An 18,712-nucleotide genomic window follows, 5' to 3' on the forward strand; every position below is an offset into this window, starting at 1 on the left:
AAAAGCGGGCTTTTGCCCGTTAACGTGTGGCGACGTGAAATCATCAACTTTTGAACCTATTTGCGTTCTATCCTCAGCTTATACAAAAATCCCAATTAAATTCTGTGCATTTTAAGTTTATTTCCGATGCCAATTTCTGGGAAAATGTATTACTCTTCGACTACCATAATACGGGCGTGTGTCTAGTGTGGTAGTCGAAAAGCATGTAAAAACTGTACACATTAATATTTCATGAATAAAGAAAAAAAAAAAAAAAAAAAAATGATGTATTGGCTAAATGTGCTTATTTTTCACTAAAAGAAGGAAAATTAATAAGAAGTAAAAAGGCAGAATGTGAATGTAAAAAGCAGGTTGGAAATGAGAAAACTGGAAGAACGACGTAAAAATGCAAAACAGTTAGTTAACAGGATGGCGTATGAAAAGAGAAAAAACACAAAAGCATAACTAAAACGGCAAAAATTAATCGGAAGGAAAAACAAATTGAATATAATCGCAAAGACGGGCAGAGCATAACCAGAATTGTAGCGTTGTAGATCAGGTGCCAGAAGATAGTCCATGGACATCGACGTCCACAGAGATATAACAGAATCTTTGATTAGTGTAGAACTGTATGCTGAAGTAGTTTCTGAACCCAACGTACTCCCTACACCAAGTATAGAAATCAACAGTTTCTATGCCCAGAATACCCAATAGAAGCAGGGTTTCTAGAGCCTCGTTTTCAAATGTGCCATTGCCGTAACAGCCAACGTGTCTTCTCCGTCTGTTCACCATTTAGGCGTTTTAGATCACGATGTAGTGTTGAACACTGCCGGTCAGTTCACATTGCAACTGAAAGTAATCGCTTGAAACACAGTTACTGTTATAATGGTAAGGTTTTTTTGAATCTACAGCCTGAATGTGAGTGTCAAATGTAAGAATTCAGAGCTTTCATTAGACAGTTCAACAACGCCTTCGCTTCTTTTGGTGCCAAAGTCATAGCTATACCGGACAGACGACCGTTTTGCTTGAAAATCTCTGGTGAAGTGTGCCATATCACCTCGACCAGTGGCGGCCAGCTAATATGTGCTCCCGAGCGCCGAACAACCAACAAGATTTCTGACATGGCAATCACAATACGAAACTCGGTTCGGTTATCACAGCGAAATAAAATCACAAATTTCAAAGTGTGATTTTGTAGCGATTCAAGCGGATGAAACGACTGATGTCTCCACAGTTAAGCAAATGGTAATGATCATTTGCTACAAACGGAATGGCGAAATCTGCAAACGGTTTTGGAAGTATTTAACACCAAAATCCCACTGTGCCGTTGGATTTATCAGATTCGCTGTTTCAAGAACTTGACATTTTAAATATATCTCCGAAGCAATTCATTGCTCAGTGCTACGACGGTGCTTCAGTAATGAGTGGGAAAATTGGCGGGGTTAAGGCTAAAATTCAAAATATGTTTCCGTGTGCGCATTAGATCCACTGCTACGCCCATCAACTAAATTTGATTGTAGAAAAAGGTGTGTCCCAAAGTAAAGAAGTGAAAATGTTTTTTTCGAATTTGCACACAGTTTTTTTCACGGTCGTCGAAACGAACAGATATTTTAAATAAAATAGTGAAACGCAAAATTCCCTCAGTTTCTCAGACGAGATGGAATTTTAATATAAGGACAATTAAAACCGTTGGTACTAATCGCGAATCCCTGAGTGCATGGAGACGATTTTGGAATCCAACAATGACAGCAATACCATGGATCAAGCTGATATGCTCTTGCTACCTCAAAGATGAAACATTTATTTAATGGTTGAATTTTTTTCAAAAAGTTATGCCGCACTGATATATTTTATTCAGACAATAGGGTATTTTCACAAACTAGGGATACCGTTAAAAATATGTGGAAGATTTAAAGTTTAATTTTCTGATTATGATTATCGTACTAAAAACGTCCAATTTTAATATTTTCATTCGTAATTAATGATTTTAAAAGCAGCCTAAAATTGGGCTTATCCGAACGGACCATGATTGGTTGACCGAATCATGACGTCACGCCCGCCGACTGTCAACATCATTCAACATCATTTCTATGAACGCCGAGTCCAGCCGAGTCGCTGTCAGAAGGCAAAACATTATTTGTAGTTTTTACCGGTTATATTTGATTTATTCAAGACGCTTGTGTTATTTTCTTATAGTAATTTAATAATATTGTGTAGTTATAATGACTGACAGCGGTTTTTTACGTGCTCAGTCGGACAATTTGCCTAAAATAGACGCTATAATGATGGCATCTTTTATATCTGGGAATAGTGATTTTCTAAGTGCTGAATTTAGAGGTTTTAAAGCGACAAGGTAAGAAAAACATATTGTATACACACTAATCCTATATGTATTTCAATATTTCAAAAACATGCGAACAAATAGTGTTTTTTTCCCCCTTTTCATGAAATTGAAACAAGACAGCAAGCCTCTTAACCTCCGTGACAGAAGATGCTCTGTAGAACATTGAACATTACAACCGCATACAAAGGTTGTAGAATTGTTTCCACCTTTAAATTATGAATATAAATAGTTAATAAATTTGTTCTCATTGTAATGTTAAATGTCAAATCTGCAAAAAAACATTCCCTCCTGCCTGCTGATAATGCTATCATAGCATTATCAGCAGGCGAAATTATTAAATCTGAACATAGCTACGTCAGAGGTTCCAAGCAGTGGCTGTGTCCCCAATGAACTGAAGCAGTATTTGGACCAACCACTTTTAGAAAGAAAATCTGATCCAATCAAGTTCTGGGTAAATTGCCGACACTTCACGCCGGTTCTCTCAGATATCGCTCTAAAATATTTGATTTGCCAAGCTTCTTCAGTGTCATCTGAAAGAGTAGCTTCAATGGTGAATTTGGCTGTGCCAAATGATAGGAGCAGATTAACAGGGGAGCACATCAAACAAAGAGTGCTCTTGATGTCAATATCAGACAAATACTGGTTTGAATAATGTAATTTTTGTTGTGTTTATGATGTTGATTTTTTTCTTGGCTTTATGTACTTATTTTTTTAATAATAAAACTGATGTCAAAACAGCCAGATGTGTATTTGCTTTAAAATTTCGAATATTTTGACAATTTTTATGGATAATTGCTTATTGCGCAGAAAATATCGATATATCAACATATCGATATTTTTTAGTCAATATTTATCGATATATTTTTAAAATATCGATACGATATATATCGATATTTTTTCCCCATTTGCCCATCCCTAATGCTATGGTTTGGTAGATTAATGTTTTGATAAACAATATTATGTATATTACAGATCAGCACGGGAAAATTATGGAAACAGTGCAGTGGGATATGTCCAATTGAAACGAATTGACAATATTTGCACTGTGAAAGCTCGAGTCACTCCGGAGCACAAAATCAGAACAAAGGCTTACACAGTCACACTGATTTGCAATGAAGTACTGGAGGTTGTAGATTCATGCAAGTGTGAAGATTGTCCTGCATCCCAAGGTTAGTTCCTAATTTGTTTATTCTATTCTACTCTCATTTTTATATCTACTAGTCTCCTTCAATGGAAGCAATCTTCCCGATATTATTTCCATTGATATGCTCGGTGTAACTCTAAGTGACCAGCCCAGGTACTGGGGCGCCATCGAAGACAGAGTCAAGTTAGCCTCTCAGAAGCCGTGCGTACGGTACAGGACCCATAGATACTGCAGATAGTACACAACTGCTGACCCTGTACTTAGATTGCAATCTTTAGAGCACATGTGTTAGGTGGGAATGCTATCCTTGTTCTACTGTTATTTTAATGAAAGATAGTCCGATGGACCTAGTGTTACTGATCCCTTCGGCATTGTTTCATAGTTGAGAAACATGCCAAACAGGCGCCCCACATTTTTATAGGGTTAACATTTGTCACAAGAGAAGGGGTCGTTTCTAAAACTCATTCTTAAGTTCAACAGCTCGGCTGAAGAATGATTTGCCGATTTCTATGTTTCCTCCCTCCGACAACATGGATCCAAGTATGCAGTTAATGTTTAAAAATGTCTGATCCTCAATCTGCAATGGCGCCAAATAAGCATACATTCAAAATAAAAGTAACTTAATTTTTGCATCTTCTCATTGTTCCAGGTGGCTGTAAGCACGCACTTGCCTTCTTATCATGGCTCCACAGACGCAGTGAGGAACCTCCAAAAACTTCAATCCAATGTTATTAGAAACGCTCCAAGATGGCGGGAATAGGTACAAGCCTGAAGTTTATAAAAGCAAAAGACATGGGGACCATAGGACATATGGATTTGCCAGAGGATGATGGGAGTTTCGCAAGAGAGCTGATAGATGCTAGCATTCACATAAATACACAGTCAACTAAGTTTTATGCAAACCCAACACCTCTTGAAAATCTGTCAATCCACATCATGGAATGTAATTTTTTTGGAAATAATATAGGCTCCACACCCGGGGACTTTATTGAATATTGTAAACAGGCAATGACTGTTGAGGCCTGTCAGAAGGCAGCCTATAAAACCATCGGCCAGTCTGACAATATACTATGGCATAACTTACGTTACGGTAGGGTGACGGCATCAAAGTTTTATGAAGCGGCTCACTGCTGCACACTAGACGGGTCACTAGTTGAAAGTATTCTCGGTGCTAAAGTCTTTGAGACTAAAGCTATTCAGCGTGGTAGAATCCTCGAAGAACAAGTTTTAAAATTAAACTAATAAAATTAAATTGAAAAAGTGTGGTCTCATTTTGAGTAAGGAGTATCCAATTTTTGGTGCTTCTCCAGATGCTTTGGGAGAAGATTTCATTGTTGAAGTGAAATGCCCAGCGAAGGAGTCGACAATGAAAAACTACCTAACCGATTCCATGGAACCTACTCCCAAAGTCATGGCACAGATGCAACTACAAATGCATTTTGCCCGGAAGCCGGCTGCACTTTATTGTGTTGCTAACTATGACTTTGAGACTTCTAACAAAGTCATACAGTCTAATGTGATGTATGATGAAGCATTATGCAAACAACTTATTATTAAATGTACCCAATTTTGGTCATTTAAAATTTTCAATGCTATATTTAAAAAACTTAAATATAAATGGGTAGATGTGTGACATGTACATATAAAGTGTTTTTATTACCTTCCTTGGATTCCTTCTCATTACTGATATAACCTTTCAATTGAATATAGTGGAACATTTTTCAACGTATATACTATATGTATAGTAATAATCTAAGTACTTTTATTTAGGTGAGTAAAAGAAAAACTATATTTCAGTAGAAAACATTATTTTAATACTTAATACAGTAACGTAGGTTGCATTATTTATTACACAATGTTGATACATAATAAATTAAAAGTAATTATTTACTATAAAATATAATGTATATACATATTATGCGTTCAAACACCACAATCATCATTTATTCCTATCATACTATGACACAAATATAATTATAATGGTTCCATGGCAACATGGAAAAGTGGAATTTCAGAAACCCTTTGAAGTCTTTAAAAGTGATGAAAAATAAAAATAAAATAAACCATAATCTAACTTAACCTATATAAGCTAGTTTTTTTTCATCACTTTTAATTTTTAATAACTTTTAAAAGGGAGTCTAAAATGCCACTTGTCTGAGTTATCTGGTCACCATTTATAATATACATACTTACGAATCATTTACAAACTGACAGATATCACCTATGGCGGGAATCAGTGTTACCATGTCCCAAAAACAAAAAACCATGTTTTACAAAATTATGAAGAAAAAAAAACATGCCCTTTTTAAAGCTTTTTTTATTGAGAATTTAAATACGAAAACAACAGTAACGGATTTTATATTTCTCCTTTCAATAATAGGACAAAAACAAAAGTTTAAATTTAATTTTTTGCTGTTGTCAAGTAAAATTTGTGGACTCTATTAAATAATAATGAAAATTAAATAACTTTTTCAGTCCCATGAGACGAGGGAGAAAAAATTCTCCCAGAACTCCAATAATTTTTTTCCTACATTTTACAGTACCTAGTTAGCAGTGGCGTGCAGTGAATTTTTTGTGAGCTAGAGTGCTCTGATTGAAAAATACGACATTAATGATGTTGTTGTAGCTGAAAATGATTTTTTTGTTTTCGAAATATCAATTTATTGTATGAAGATTTTTTAGCCATGGTAGTATAATTAAAAATTGCCTATCTTTGCTAAAATATCTTCATACAAAAAAATAAAATTAAAAAAAAAAATTTCAGCTATAATAACATCATTAATGTCGTATTTTTCAATCTTAGCAATCTGCTCACTGAAAATTCACTGCACTCCACTGCCAGTTAGTTTTGGTACCTACATAAAGTCATGATATATAATATTTCTTCTAATTTAATTAATGTATTCATATTATTTATTGACAAAGACAATAAGTAGATAAATATACATTGTTATCATGTGAACCCATAGGTACCTACTGAAGTTTGAACTACATTCCTAAAGTTTGGGATTTTCCCCACTCGACCCATGCTGAAAATTCGTATCTCATTCGAAAGTACAGGTTTTTGGTGTCTTGTTCGACATTGTTTTATTGAAAAAACCATGGAGTTAGAAATGACCCAAAATACCATGAAAACATGGTAAAAACCATGCACATGGTAACACTGGCGGGAATCGACGGAGCTGACGAGCGATTCGGCGCGAAAATTTCGCTTTGAAAATTTTATTCATCGTCGTAAAAATAAAATAAAAATTACGTTACTTTCATAATTTTTTACTTAATTTTTTTAGACAATAAAAAAAACTGTGAAAAGACCCTATTGTAACTTACGGACCATTTACTAACTAACAGCTATCATTTATGGCCAGAATCGACGGCGCTGACGTCACAGAGCTATTCGGCGCGAAATTATCGTTTCGGCGGCATTTTAAAAATAGCACATTTTAAAGTGTTATAAAAAATTTATTCATCATCGTAAAAATAAAATAAAAATTCCATTATTATCGTAATTTTTTACTTATTTTTTTTAGACAATAAAAAAAACTGTGAAAAGACCCTATTGCAGTTAAAAAAAACTTAGATCCTGTTGTAATCCGAAATAACCTCAATGAGTTTGAAAACTCCGTTAAAAATGTACGCAATTTTACAGTAAATTTTCCTGAGCCACCTACTAAACGACTAAAAACCACCAAATCAATTATTTGTAAAGAGGTTTGCGATACAATACTGTCCGAAATGAAACAACGCTTTGAATTCAGTAAAAATCTTTCTGCAGCAACATTACTCAATTGTGAAAAATGTGCAGGTAAAATTTCCCAGAACATGATTTCAATGTGACGCTCAAAACATATGACTTCCTAAATAAAGTTCACTTAAAAGGTGAACTCTGTGCAATTTACACCCGTGACGATTTTTCAAAAGCTGACGGCGCTTTATCAATTTTACAGATTTTTTATAGTACTTGTTTATTAGAAGACTTTTCCGAGACTGTGAAATTACTAAAACTTGTGTGCACCATTCCAGTGACCTCAGTTGAAAGCTAAAGATGTTTCTCAACGTTAAAAAGAATAAAAGAATAAGAAACACGTTGAGTCAGGACAGACTGAACGCTCTATCAGTGTTAAGCATTGAAAAAGGTTTATTCAGTCTAGGCCTGATTTCAACACGAGAGTCATAGAGGTCTTCGCTAAACAAAAGGAGCGGAGAATAGAACTTCTTTATAAATAGGTAACCTTTATTTAATTTATTTTCTGACTCAATGTTGTAATCCGGTGAACCCCCACATATTTTGACCACCGGCCGCCACTGACCTCGACCATGATGGAAGTTGGAGAAAACCAGGTTCCGTGTTATTCGCAGCTATACGTGTACGACACGGATGCAGCTGTCAATCTGCGCATGAATCATCCAGCCAACGCAAGTTGTATGCAAGAAATCACGTCGACTGTAGATAGGGTAATCACTGTAATCAGTCAAATAAGTCCTTAAGAGGGTAGCTATCAAAATCTTAGAACCACTGTTGAGGAAGAAGAGGCGCGTTGTAGAGAAAGTGGTGGACAACGGCGTATCGTTAGTTTGTTGTTTCTTCATCCGACGATCAAAGGAGATATAATGCCCAGACGACTTCAAATGATGTGGGAATAGTGTACTTTGCAGACCACGAGGGAAACCAGCCGGCTGATGTGGACATAGGCTTTTATCCGAATGGGCCGCACGGTATGCAACCTATTGGTATGGTATCTCCGCATTTAGATTCAATGGTTTTCCCTCTGTTATTCTCTTCAGGCGTGTGTGGGTGGTCTACAGATCTCCGGCATCACTCAGATTTTGCAACCACAGTAAGAAATAATGTTACTTTGCTTCAATTTTATTTGCATAAAATTGCTATAAGGCGTGCTGTTTTCAATATCATTCATTCTTCGGGAAAGCTATTTAAGTTCAATTCATATGTTCGCTGCGAATCCAGTAGGCTTAGTTATTTGAGGTTACACCAACAGTAATTACGCATCGAGTGTTACCAGGGATTGTTGGATCATTTGAATAATAGGCATTAGATCGTGACATTCGAGTAGGAAACGTCGTTATCTTGCCGTCTACCTTCATCGGTGGTCCTCGGCATATGACTATATTATACCAAGATTCTATGTCAGTAGTCAGAAGATACGGTCTTCCTGACATGTTCATCATGTTCACCTGCAATCCAAAATGGCGTGAAATAGTTAATGAGCTCAAACCATGGCAAAGTGCCTCAGATAGGCCAGAATTGACAGTGGTACGAGTTTTCCAGCTGAAGGTTGAAGAGTTCATCGATGATATTGTCAAAAGAGAAGTGTTATATAAGGTTTTAGCGTACGTTTACGTAATTGAGAAATAAAAAAGAGGTTTGCCGCATCTTCACAGTCCATGCGGCGTAGTCAATCCTGACGCAATTTGTATGGTTGGCGGGAAGTGCTGCAAGAAGTTTCCTAAAGTATTTCGCGAAGAGATTGAAGAGGATTTAAACGGCAATTAAATACATTTACAAGTATGGATCACACAGGATTGTGCTCGCATGGAAATACGACTTCTTCAGGAAGCAGCTGACGGCACCAGCAACAGTGTAGGTTCATCAGCGCCCCGGCTTGGCGTATTCTCCAATTCACGGTCAGTCCCACATGACAATTTAACTTGGTGTACAATTGCCGGGTGGGGAACAAGTGTATTTCAGAGAAGGAAATGAAAAATTCAGCCACATTACGACGTTAACTGCTTGGTTCAATCTGAATGAATTAGATGATTCTGCCCATTCACATTTTTACCAGGATATCCCGACAAAAAAGTAGTCACAAAAAGTACTCGCAATTTTTATTCCTGGGGGCAGAATGTGTCACACTGCATTTAATTTACCTTTAAATTTAAATAGTTCGGCGTCGACACTCAAATAAAAATAAAAATAAATCTTTTATAAGAAACGCACAAGTTAATATTGTGGGATGAAGCTCCTATTTTAGCTTTTGCAATGATAGAACGTGCGATAAGAGATAAGGAGATTTTAGATAAGTCTTGCCTGTTTGTCATAGAGCTTCCCGCGGGAAAATTGTTGCATCGTCCATCAAAAGGAGTCCGCTTTGGAGATTATTTAAAACAATCCATCTTAATATCAATATGCGTACTGCGTGCGACCAGACTGCGTTTGCCGAATGGTTGTTAGAGTTGTGGAACGGAACATTACCAAATCCTCAAAATTGTGTACCGTCAAATATAGTTTTACCGTCAAGTAAGATTTGCCAAGATGTTATTAGCGCACTTTACGGAGATTCTAATTAACGAAAAAGTCTGTATTTGTCAGGGACGAATCAGGACAATAATCAAGTGGAAGAAAATGAATTCTTTGGAGAAATCGACAATGAATGACGAGTCAAAAGAGACAGAATTGACGCAATCATTGATGGAGATAACGCAAGACAGGGAAACAGCAGCGAAAGCAGTGCTGGCTCAAGCGATGGGCATGGACGAGGAAGAAGAATCTTCTATGGGGGATCAGCCGTAGATATTCTCATGGAGGAAGCAGCACAGAAAGACTTGAAACAGGTGGTAATTGCCAAATATCTACGTGGAGTCGGAACATATGACATCCCAAATGAAAAGGGGTGAGTCTGTAGCAGTTCACTTTTGCCCCGCTACCGTTTTAACAAACTCTATCCAAAGACTGCCTTCATCTATGGTACTCGTACTCTATGGGTTTTCAAGAAGGAAGCGCAGCTTACGATTTCCAAAGGGAGTACCAATCGGACAGCCAGTGAGGTCGCGCTAATAGGAGAGATTCGGGCAACTGCTCCAGTCGACATAAATTACGGGAGACGCTGATGGCGGACACAGCTAGTTGTATGTAATCGCTGGTCGTCATGTCAATCACATAAATTTTTACAGTTCTTTCCTAAGAGCTGTATGGCGCCCATTTCTGTGAATCAGGTCAGATATTAAACTTGTACACAATGTCACATTTATAACTATTTATTGCTACCATTAAAATTCTTTCCGTGCGATCAATTCTTCGAATTGTCGCTCACCCCTTGAGATTTTGCTTAACTTGTAAATTTGAGAGTCTCTAGTTCTATTTGTTTTGAATAAATGTAAATAAAATGTAAGTAAGTAAATAAATGTAAATTAATCATCGTACCTCTTTTATTCAATAACAAAGCAATCCTCCTTGTCTCAAACTAATCATGTTACAATGGCCCTAGGGTGGTTGAGTTGTACATGAGTTAATTGCATTACACTGGCGACCAACGAGTCATAAATTAATTAATAGCCAATATTGTAGTTCCAAGTCGAGGATTTACCGAGGGCCTTGGAAACTCGTCGCTTCGCATTTCTCTCTTCGAACAAGAAGACAACACTGGCACTTTATATACATTTCTACATCTAACCAGTGGGGGCACGGTTCTAGGCTCGGAAGGATTATTCGAAGACAACCCTACAAATGCGAAAGCATTGCATGTCATGCTCGCTGCTACCTTTATTCCGGCGATGGTTGTCAAATTCTACAAGATATTCTCGAGAGCGAAGATCATGAAGCTTGCACGTGCGCAGCTCATCGAGTTGGAATGGACTCAGACCACCCCGAACGGCGACAAAACTATCTCATTGAGTGTGCCTTGTAGGGAGATAATTTACTTTTCGCGCAAGAGCCAACATCTACCATGGGGGTCGAAAGTGTGGATAGAGGACATAGTGTCACCGATGCAGTTATACCATCACAGTCAAGACGGAACAGTGAACAGCATGAACAAGGATGGATTACACTTAGAGAAGAACAGAAAGAAACCGGCGGAAGATCAAGGAATATCGCTAGAATGCGTAAGCGAGATAATTTCAGCAATGCGGAACTCGTTTCACTTTTATGCAAGGCACGGGCTTTTAACGAAGGGGACGCAACAAGAGTTTTATCGCAAACGCCCGAGGGGGTCGAGCTCATGTTCAAACCCAGATTCAACGAAAGGCTCAGAATCGCAGTGCCCGTCGGAAGGGTTTTGGTATTTCAGGAGACCGCTACCTGAACGATTTTTGAGATCAAAACCTTACGATAAAAAAAAAATGAAGAATGCAATTCCAATTCGACCCTGATGAACAATTATATTGCACTGTGCAAATTTTTCGAAATGAATAACATCGGTCCGGCCGACGATCAGTTTGCCGAAACAACTTTCAAGCATTTAACAGGGGCCATGGGAAAGAAGAACAATTTATTTCTTATCTGTCCCCCGTCTAATTCTCACCATGAGCATCAGTGGGGACACGTCAACCTACATGCGAAGCGACCCAGACACTTTCAACATCGGTGGTCTCTCAATGTTTGGGCGGGGATCAATGGCAACAGGGTGCTGGGCCATGTTTTCTACCAGCAAGGTTGTCTTCACAACTTTACTTGCATTTCTTGCAGAACGACCTGCAGGAAATTCTTGAAGACATTCCTCTAATAACCATAAGGAATATGTGGTTTCAGCAAGACGGTGCTCTGCCTCACTTTGGGCTACAAGTTCGAAGATTGTACTTGTCAAGACTTGTCGATCAATAGCAAACTGGCTGTTATCACAAAATCTGTCGCTTAACACAAACAAAACTGAACTTCTAAAATTTTGTCCAGTACAAGCTACACCTATAAACATAAATGTTAACTTTAATAACAATCATATCGAACCTTCCCAAACTTGTTCACTGCTGGGAATACAACTAGATGCAAATATAAAATGGAAAGAACATGTATCTAAAGTTGTTGCAAAAATCAGTAGCTTTTCTTTTGTTCTAGGGACCCTTAAAAATATCTTAAACATCGAGTCAGTAATGATCGCATACTATGGATACGTATACTCAATGATAAAATACGGAATAGTTTTTTGGGGAAACTCAGTAAACGCCAAAGATGTTTTTATCATCCAAAAGAGGTGCCAAACTCTGATCACCGGGATTCATGTAGACCAATTTTTAAAAATCTTAGGGCCGTCTGTTTCAACAGAATGCTAAATCGTGAGCTAAGTTAAAAATTTAACTGTCAGTTTATTTATTTATTTATTTATTTGTTAAGACATACACAGTACAATTAGATATTTTTAGTTATTACATAGTTGTAGTACCTATTACGTATGTCCATAAAATATCATTACGTAATTTCGCCTGAGATTGTTATAAAATGTTAAAGTAACAAGGATGTTAAATCGGACCGCACGCTGTTTCAAGTGCCTTTATGCAAAAGTAACAGTTACTAGTGTGGCCAGTCTAAAAAGCAGAATATTCCTCGAAATTACGTGGAAAAACGCACGGCATTATTTTTTGGTACGGCCACACCGAAGATTAAATATGATCTCTGGTTAAGTGACTGTCAAAATACAGAAGATTGTTGTGCGTCGTTATAACCTTGCACTAAAATGGAGGGATTTATTAAAAAGTAAGAATGTACAACTATGTGTTTTCCTTAAATTACATGACTTTAAGATACGCTATGATAATATTATTACATTTTATTATTACAGGTGCAAGTCTCTCAATTTCTCGCAGAAAGAGGTTTCAAGATTAAATGAACTTGTGTCAAAGTATTCGGCAGTTTTGTTTAACAAAAATCAGGTGTGGGAGCGGATCTTCGAAGAGTTCAATTCCAACTTGCCAGGCCCCGTGCCAAGATCAGCAAGCCAACTGAGATTGAGTTCAATTCCAACTTGCCAGGCCCCGTGCCAAGATCAGCAAGCCAACTGAGATTGAGTTCAATTCCAACTTGCCAGGCCCCGTGCCAAGATCAGCAAGCCAACTGAGATTTGTTTGTTTGTTTTAGGAATGGAGCAATGTTGTGCAGGAGCAGAGAAAGACAGGTGGTGGCCCCCCTCCATCGGACGTTTCCGAGACCACGCTGTGGCTCAAGGGCTTATTGCAGACGTCCATGGTGGGGGAAGCCAGTACTTCGGAATTCGATGGTATTATTTTACACATATTTAACTCAATCATAATTTATATATAAACAAAACCAAATATGGAACATGCGAGTGTGCAAAATGACACTATGTTTATGTTGAAACACTATAATTTTAACAATATGTACACATAATACATTGTGTAGGGTACCCCGGTACGTTGAGCAACCCTACGACCACCATCGAGCTGGTGGAAGTGGAAGAAGCTGAAGCTGAAGGCGGATCTGTAGCTGGACCCTTGAGCTTTGATCAGGAGGAGGAAGACGTATGTTTCGTAACAACACTCAACAGAAGAACCTTATATACGTATAGAACTGTCAAATATGTCCAAATGGCGGAGTAACTCGAGAATCGCGAGTAACTCTCGGATTTCGGGAAGTTAAAGGTGACGTAAAACCAGGAGTTAAATTGATTGAAAAACGCATTTTGGTGAAATTTAACTGTAGCATTTACTTTTATTCTTACTTTTACTATAGCTAGCGTTGAAACAGACGGCCCTAAAAGCATTGCGTTTTATTCCTTCTGGAATGTTCTGCCATGTATCTTTTTATATATTATTTTGCATTCTGCCACATTTCAATAATTCTTTACTGAGGAATATTATAGTGCTTTCATGTGCAACAAAATATCTATAAGAAACATGAAGATGGATTTGTGTATTTTGAACCTAATAAATATAATATTTAAGTTTATATCAGCAATTCCTTGTACGATCTTATTACTTATAAATATGAAATGTGTTTTCAGGAAACGATGCAATATGGTGAGGAAGTATAGACATATTCTCACCAACAAAAAGACCGACGCAGTCATCTTCAAACAACGAGAGGCGACATGGCTTACTCTTGCATCCGAGTTCAATGGCGATAGATTCTGTCAAACAGCTTCGAGCTCGGTTTGAAAATATGAAGCGTCAGGCGAGGCAGGTTGGAATACATTTATTAATTAGTATTAATCTTAACGCCATAATGCTGTTAAATGAACTGTTATATTTAGTAATTGGTTGCCCTGATGCTTTGTTTAATTCATGCAGGTATATATGTTTATTAATTGACTTTTAATAATGCTTCAAGGACGGTAGCAGAGAAATTCCGGAGAGGACTGGCGGTGGACCTCCTGCAGCACCAATAAAGCAGGACACAAAGAGCATAATGGCTACATCGATTGACGGACTCCCCAGCGTGTTTGACGATGACATCAGCACTTTGGTGCTTTGGTGCAGGAGCTGGTGGTGGAAGAAGGTGGGAGTTTGGCTAGCGCCACAGCTGAGGTTTATTATGGTGATGACGGCCGTTTACTAACTACATGTAAGAACTTACAATGTTTCCTAGTTTTATATCAGTTCTTCATTTAAGATAATCTGATTAATTAATGCATTGCAGGCGGAAGATGTTACAGAAAGTGCTAAGAATTGGCCTGTTGTCCCATGAGTTGGTAAAAAATCAATATAAACCGAGTTCTGCACTTAAGTAAAGTGCGCTAAAGTAAGATAACAGTTTATAGGGCGGTTGTTGCCATTGTTGTCATTGCAAGAGAGGTTACACAGTGTGACAATACATTATTTAGTGTGAAAGAAAGTTGTCTATTTAGTGCCTTCGCCGCGCCGTAACCGAGAAAATAATCAAAGTAGGTATTAGTTGCCTGCAACAGGTACATGTGTAGTCACACACTCCTTACTTCATCCACATTCAAACATCAAACATTGAGGTACGAAACATAGTGGAAAACCTGTTGGCTATGTTCCATAATTTATCTTCAAATGTCTTAAAATCAGTCATACAATGAGGATGTGACGTCCACGGTTCGGGTGGAAGAAAGGTACCACTCTGACGAAACTAATAAAAAGGAGAGAAACAGAGATTTCTAAACTTATGCGGGATATGTGTGAAAATGTTGTTTTATCACTTAATAACGAAGCCAGGAAACAAATACGAATGCCTGAAACCTGGCAAGTTAATAAGAATTGCCAAAAAATGTAAGTTAAATAACCCCTTTTCTTCCTATGAAACTGACACAGTGACGGGTGGTGATTTGATGTGCTAGATTTGTTTATCGAAAATAAGGAAGTTCTTCCAAATTAAACCCAGGAACATACTAATATCATTGTATTTTATATTTGTTAATATTTCGTAGAAACCGTGTTATGGAGAATGATTTTTGTAATTTTTTTTTAGCTACTCGTCGAAAACGTTACCGAAAATGCCCACATGCCGCCATAACAAAAAAAGCATTCAGCTGTATGAACCTGAGCGGAAAGGATGTTAGAAAATTTCACAAAGGTTTTTACATAGTTAATGATAAAATAAAACAAGATTTTTATATCGTTAAGAGTTCGTTAATAGGGCAGAATCGTGATTTCATGAAAATCAGCTATCCAAAACGGCTAAATTATACCTTTGATATGTCATTCTCAGACTTGATAATTTTTGTTACCAAATAATGGACTATTATTTTTGAATCGGCTTATTTTTTTTGTAATTAATTTTGGCATTACACTTCAGAGTTAAAAGCTATATTTTTAAGTAGTTCCATTGCTCTAGACGTCGTCTCTTCAGAGTGCTTCTCTAAACTTGCCGTTCCAGTTCTACACGGCGAATCTGCCGTCGCACGCAGATTGGTCGAACAGATAGGAAACAAACGCTGCACTACAGTGGTCATATCCACTGGATCTATTAATAACGACACACTAGTTGTCGTTACAAATACACTTGGAAAAATACTTGAACTGATACAGTTCAAGAATCTTACAAATGCAATTGTCGCGAAAGCTTATTGGTGCGATGCTAATATTGCGGCCGTTAAGCCGTATGGCAACTTCGAGATAGCTGGAGACGAGATTATTTGATGTCACCGTGTGGTTGAGTATTTTATGCCACAATGGCCAATACCATTTCATTTCTATCACAAAAGTTGATGTTGCACCATTTTGTCGTAAATTGGTGCTAGTTAGAGGATCTTTACCTTGTTTTAATATTCTAATAACACATGTGTCATACAATACTACAACAGGAATAACTTCATTCAATAAACAAGGCGACAGAGGTCGTTTTTGTAACAAAATAGTCGCTTCAAGCGGAAGCTCTAGTCAAGTAGTTGTGTTTTACGAGACTACTAGCTTTAATGATAATGTTGTAAGCACACACCATTTAGAAGCTTCTCTTGCTGCTCTGGGTTGGAAACAGAGCACAAAAGAATAGGCGCTTAAAACTACTGCTAAGCAGCGAAGTCATTCGCGTGCTCGCGATACTAGCTCTTCTAGAGCTACGTCCGATACGAAGTCTTCTGAAACGAAGACTAATGCTAAAAAAACTCCAAAAAATCATGACAAACGTGATAATAAAAATACTAAATCGACAATTCCTCGCGATCCACCGAGAGTTGATGCACCTAAACAATCTACCGTGCAAGATGTTATACATCCTTCCGTTAATGAGCCTGAATCCACGCTTAATATGGATACACTAATTGAAGAACAGAATAGGATAAATGTGGAAAAATGGATGGACAGCAGCTCAGCGTCCCATTCTTTCCATGATCCTTCTGTATCTGGTTCTATTAAATCCTACATTTCTGATCGCCCTGTCACCCCTTCAGTTCCCAGAATAGCCAGCTGGGCTGAATCAAGTCCTTTATCTAGGTCCGATGTTATTATACCGAGTCCTTCGGAGTTAAAAGCTATCTTTTTAAGTAGTTCCATTGCTCTAGACGTCGTCTCTTCAGAGTGCTTCTCTAAACTTGCCGTTCCAGTTCTACACGGCGAATCTGCCGTCGCACGCAGATTGGTCGAACAGATAGGAAACAAACGCTGCACTACAGTGGTCATATCCACTGGATCTATTAATAACGACACACTAGTTGTCGTTACAAATACACTTGGAAAAATACTTGAACTGATACAGTTCAAGAATCTTACAAATGCAATTGTCGCGAAAGCTTATTGGTGCGATGCTAATATTGCGGCAGTTATGCCGTGTGGCAACTTCGAGATAGCTCGAGACGGGTTTGTGGAACGATAAAGCGGCCATTGTCAGTATTCTACGGGCTGCGGATTTGGGACGTTGTGGATACGGGAAGACTCGAGCCAGCACGCGGGTCGATAAATTTTACGAGCAGCAATGACGCCGTTAGATAGTTATTCTACCTTGGTCATCCCGCGCTCTAATTTATAAATTTAACAACGCTAATTTGCATTGTTTGGCGCCCTTACACGATTAAACAGGTCAGTTAATTTATGTCACCACCTTATTGTCAACTTTCAATGTATTTATAAATTCCACCATTGTGTTCAATCCTTCGGATGACGCACACCCCTGAGATATTATAGTAATGTTTGATAGAGTTCTCATGTTTCTAAAAGTTGTAGGAATAAACATAATTTTGGAATCCTTTTACCCCTTTTTATTCTTACATACTTTGCAATCCCCAATGTTGTTACCTCATGGCTTGTCAATGGCGGCCCACTCGCGGCAGCTTTAGAGATATTATTTGAGAATTGATCTCATCATTTGTAAGTATTCATTAGTGGTTGAGTATTTTATGCTACAATGGCTGCGGAGAGTTTGCCCGTAGAATTTGCGATTGCATGGAGCGTACAGGAGGGCGATTCTCGTTCTTTTAGCCTTAAGCTAAATGATAGCATTCGTCAACGACTGCTATCGTTTGCGAAAGCTAGCAGTCCGTCGCTTGTAACATCTTTTCTTAACTATTAAGCGATTCTCGTTCTTCTGATAGCCTTAAAGCCCAGCTACACTACTCGCGAAGTTGATCGAAGTTGACCTAATACGATAGTGTGGGCACGAACTTCGCTTCGCTTCGGGCATCTTCGCTTCGCTTGGCCCGACTTCCGATTGTTGTCGGTAAATGCGCCCGAGTCAAAGGACTCGAAGTTCGAACACGAAGTGTCTGGCCACACTACTCGGTTCACTTCAGTTCGCTTCGAGACGTCGTGTTTGGTGGTTGTGCGTGCGCAGAGTTATAGTGACTATACGTAATAATGGCTTCTACACTGTGGTCACAGGACCTAATTCTTTTGTTCCTAGAAACACTCCAATCCGAGGCGGTTATTTGGGACCCAATTGAAAGGGACCATAAAGATAAAAAGAAAATTAATGATGCTTGGATGCGCATTCAAGATATTTTGCAAATTTCGGTGGGAGAATTGAAAAAAAAAAAGGAATCGCTCATCGCGACTTACCGGGGCTACCATAGAAAGAGAGAAGCCTCAATCAAATCTGGTGCCGGCGTGGACGATGTTTATCGTCCAGTATGGTTTGCGTTTGAATATATGGATAGCTTTTTGGGACG

General features: G+C 38.1%; 1 protein-coding gene and 1 pseudogene across 7 annotated transcripts in view; both read left to right on the forward strand.

Annotated features, from left to right (window-relative positions):
- Nucleotides 1-266: 266 nt before the first annotated feature.
- On the forward strand, nucleotides 267-13,062 carry LOC149409506 (uncharacterized; annotated as a pseudogene). Its single transcript, XR_016305132.1, has 2 exons — nucleotides 267-3,492; nucleotides 4,117-13,062. The product of XR_016305132.1 is annotated as an uncharacterized LOC149409506 (transcript).
- Nucleotides 13,063-13,064: 2 nt separating this feature from the next.
- The window catches only part of LOC149409507 (uncharacterized), a 50,483-nt gene continuing 44,835 nt past the window's right edge, over nucleotides 13,065-18,712 (forward strand). For 2 of the 6 annotated variants that reach the window (XR_016305136.1, XM_089649553.1), the window contains exon 1: nucleotides 13,065-14,715. Coding sequence is in view for 1 of the 6 variants with exons in the window: in XM_089649556.1 (XP_089505682.1) it covers nucleotides 14,269-14,334; nucleotides 14,482-14,709 (294 nt within the window). In the remaining 5 variants the exon portion in view is untranslated. The remainder of the gene's footprint in view (nucleotides 14,716-18,712) is intronic. The other 4 variants (XR_016305135.1, XR_016305134.1, XR_016305133.1 and 1 more) reach the window with 4 other exon arrangements.

The sequence above is a fragment of the Hesperophylax consimilis genome, chromosome 30 (genome assembly GCF_061612785.1).
Source record: "Hesperophylax consimilis isolate HC1 chromosome 30, BYU_Hcon_1.0, whole genome shotgun sequence".
In the NCBI taxonomy this organism is placed as follows: Eukaryota; Metazoa; Arthropoda; class Insecta; order Trichoptera; family Limnephilidae; genus Hesperophylax; species Hesperophylax consimilis.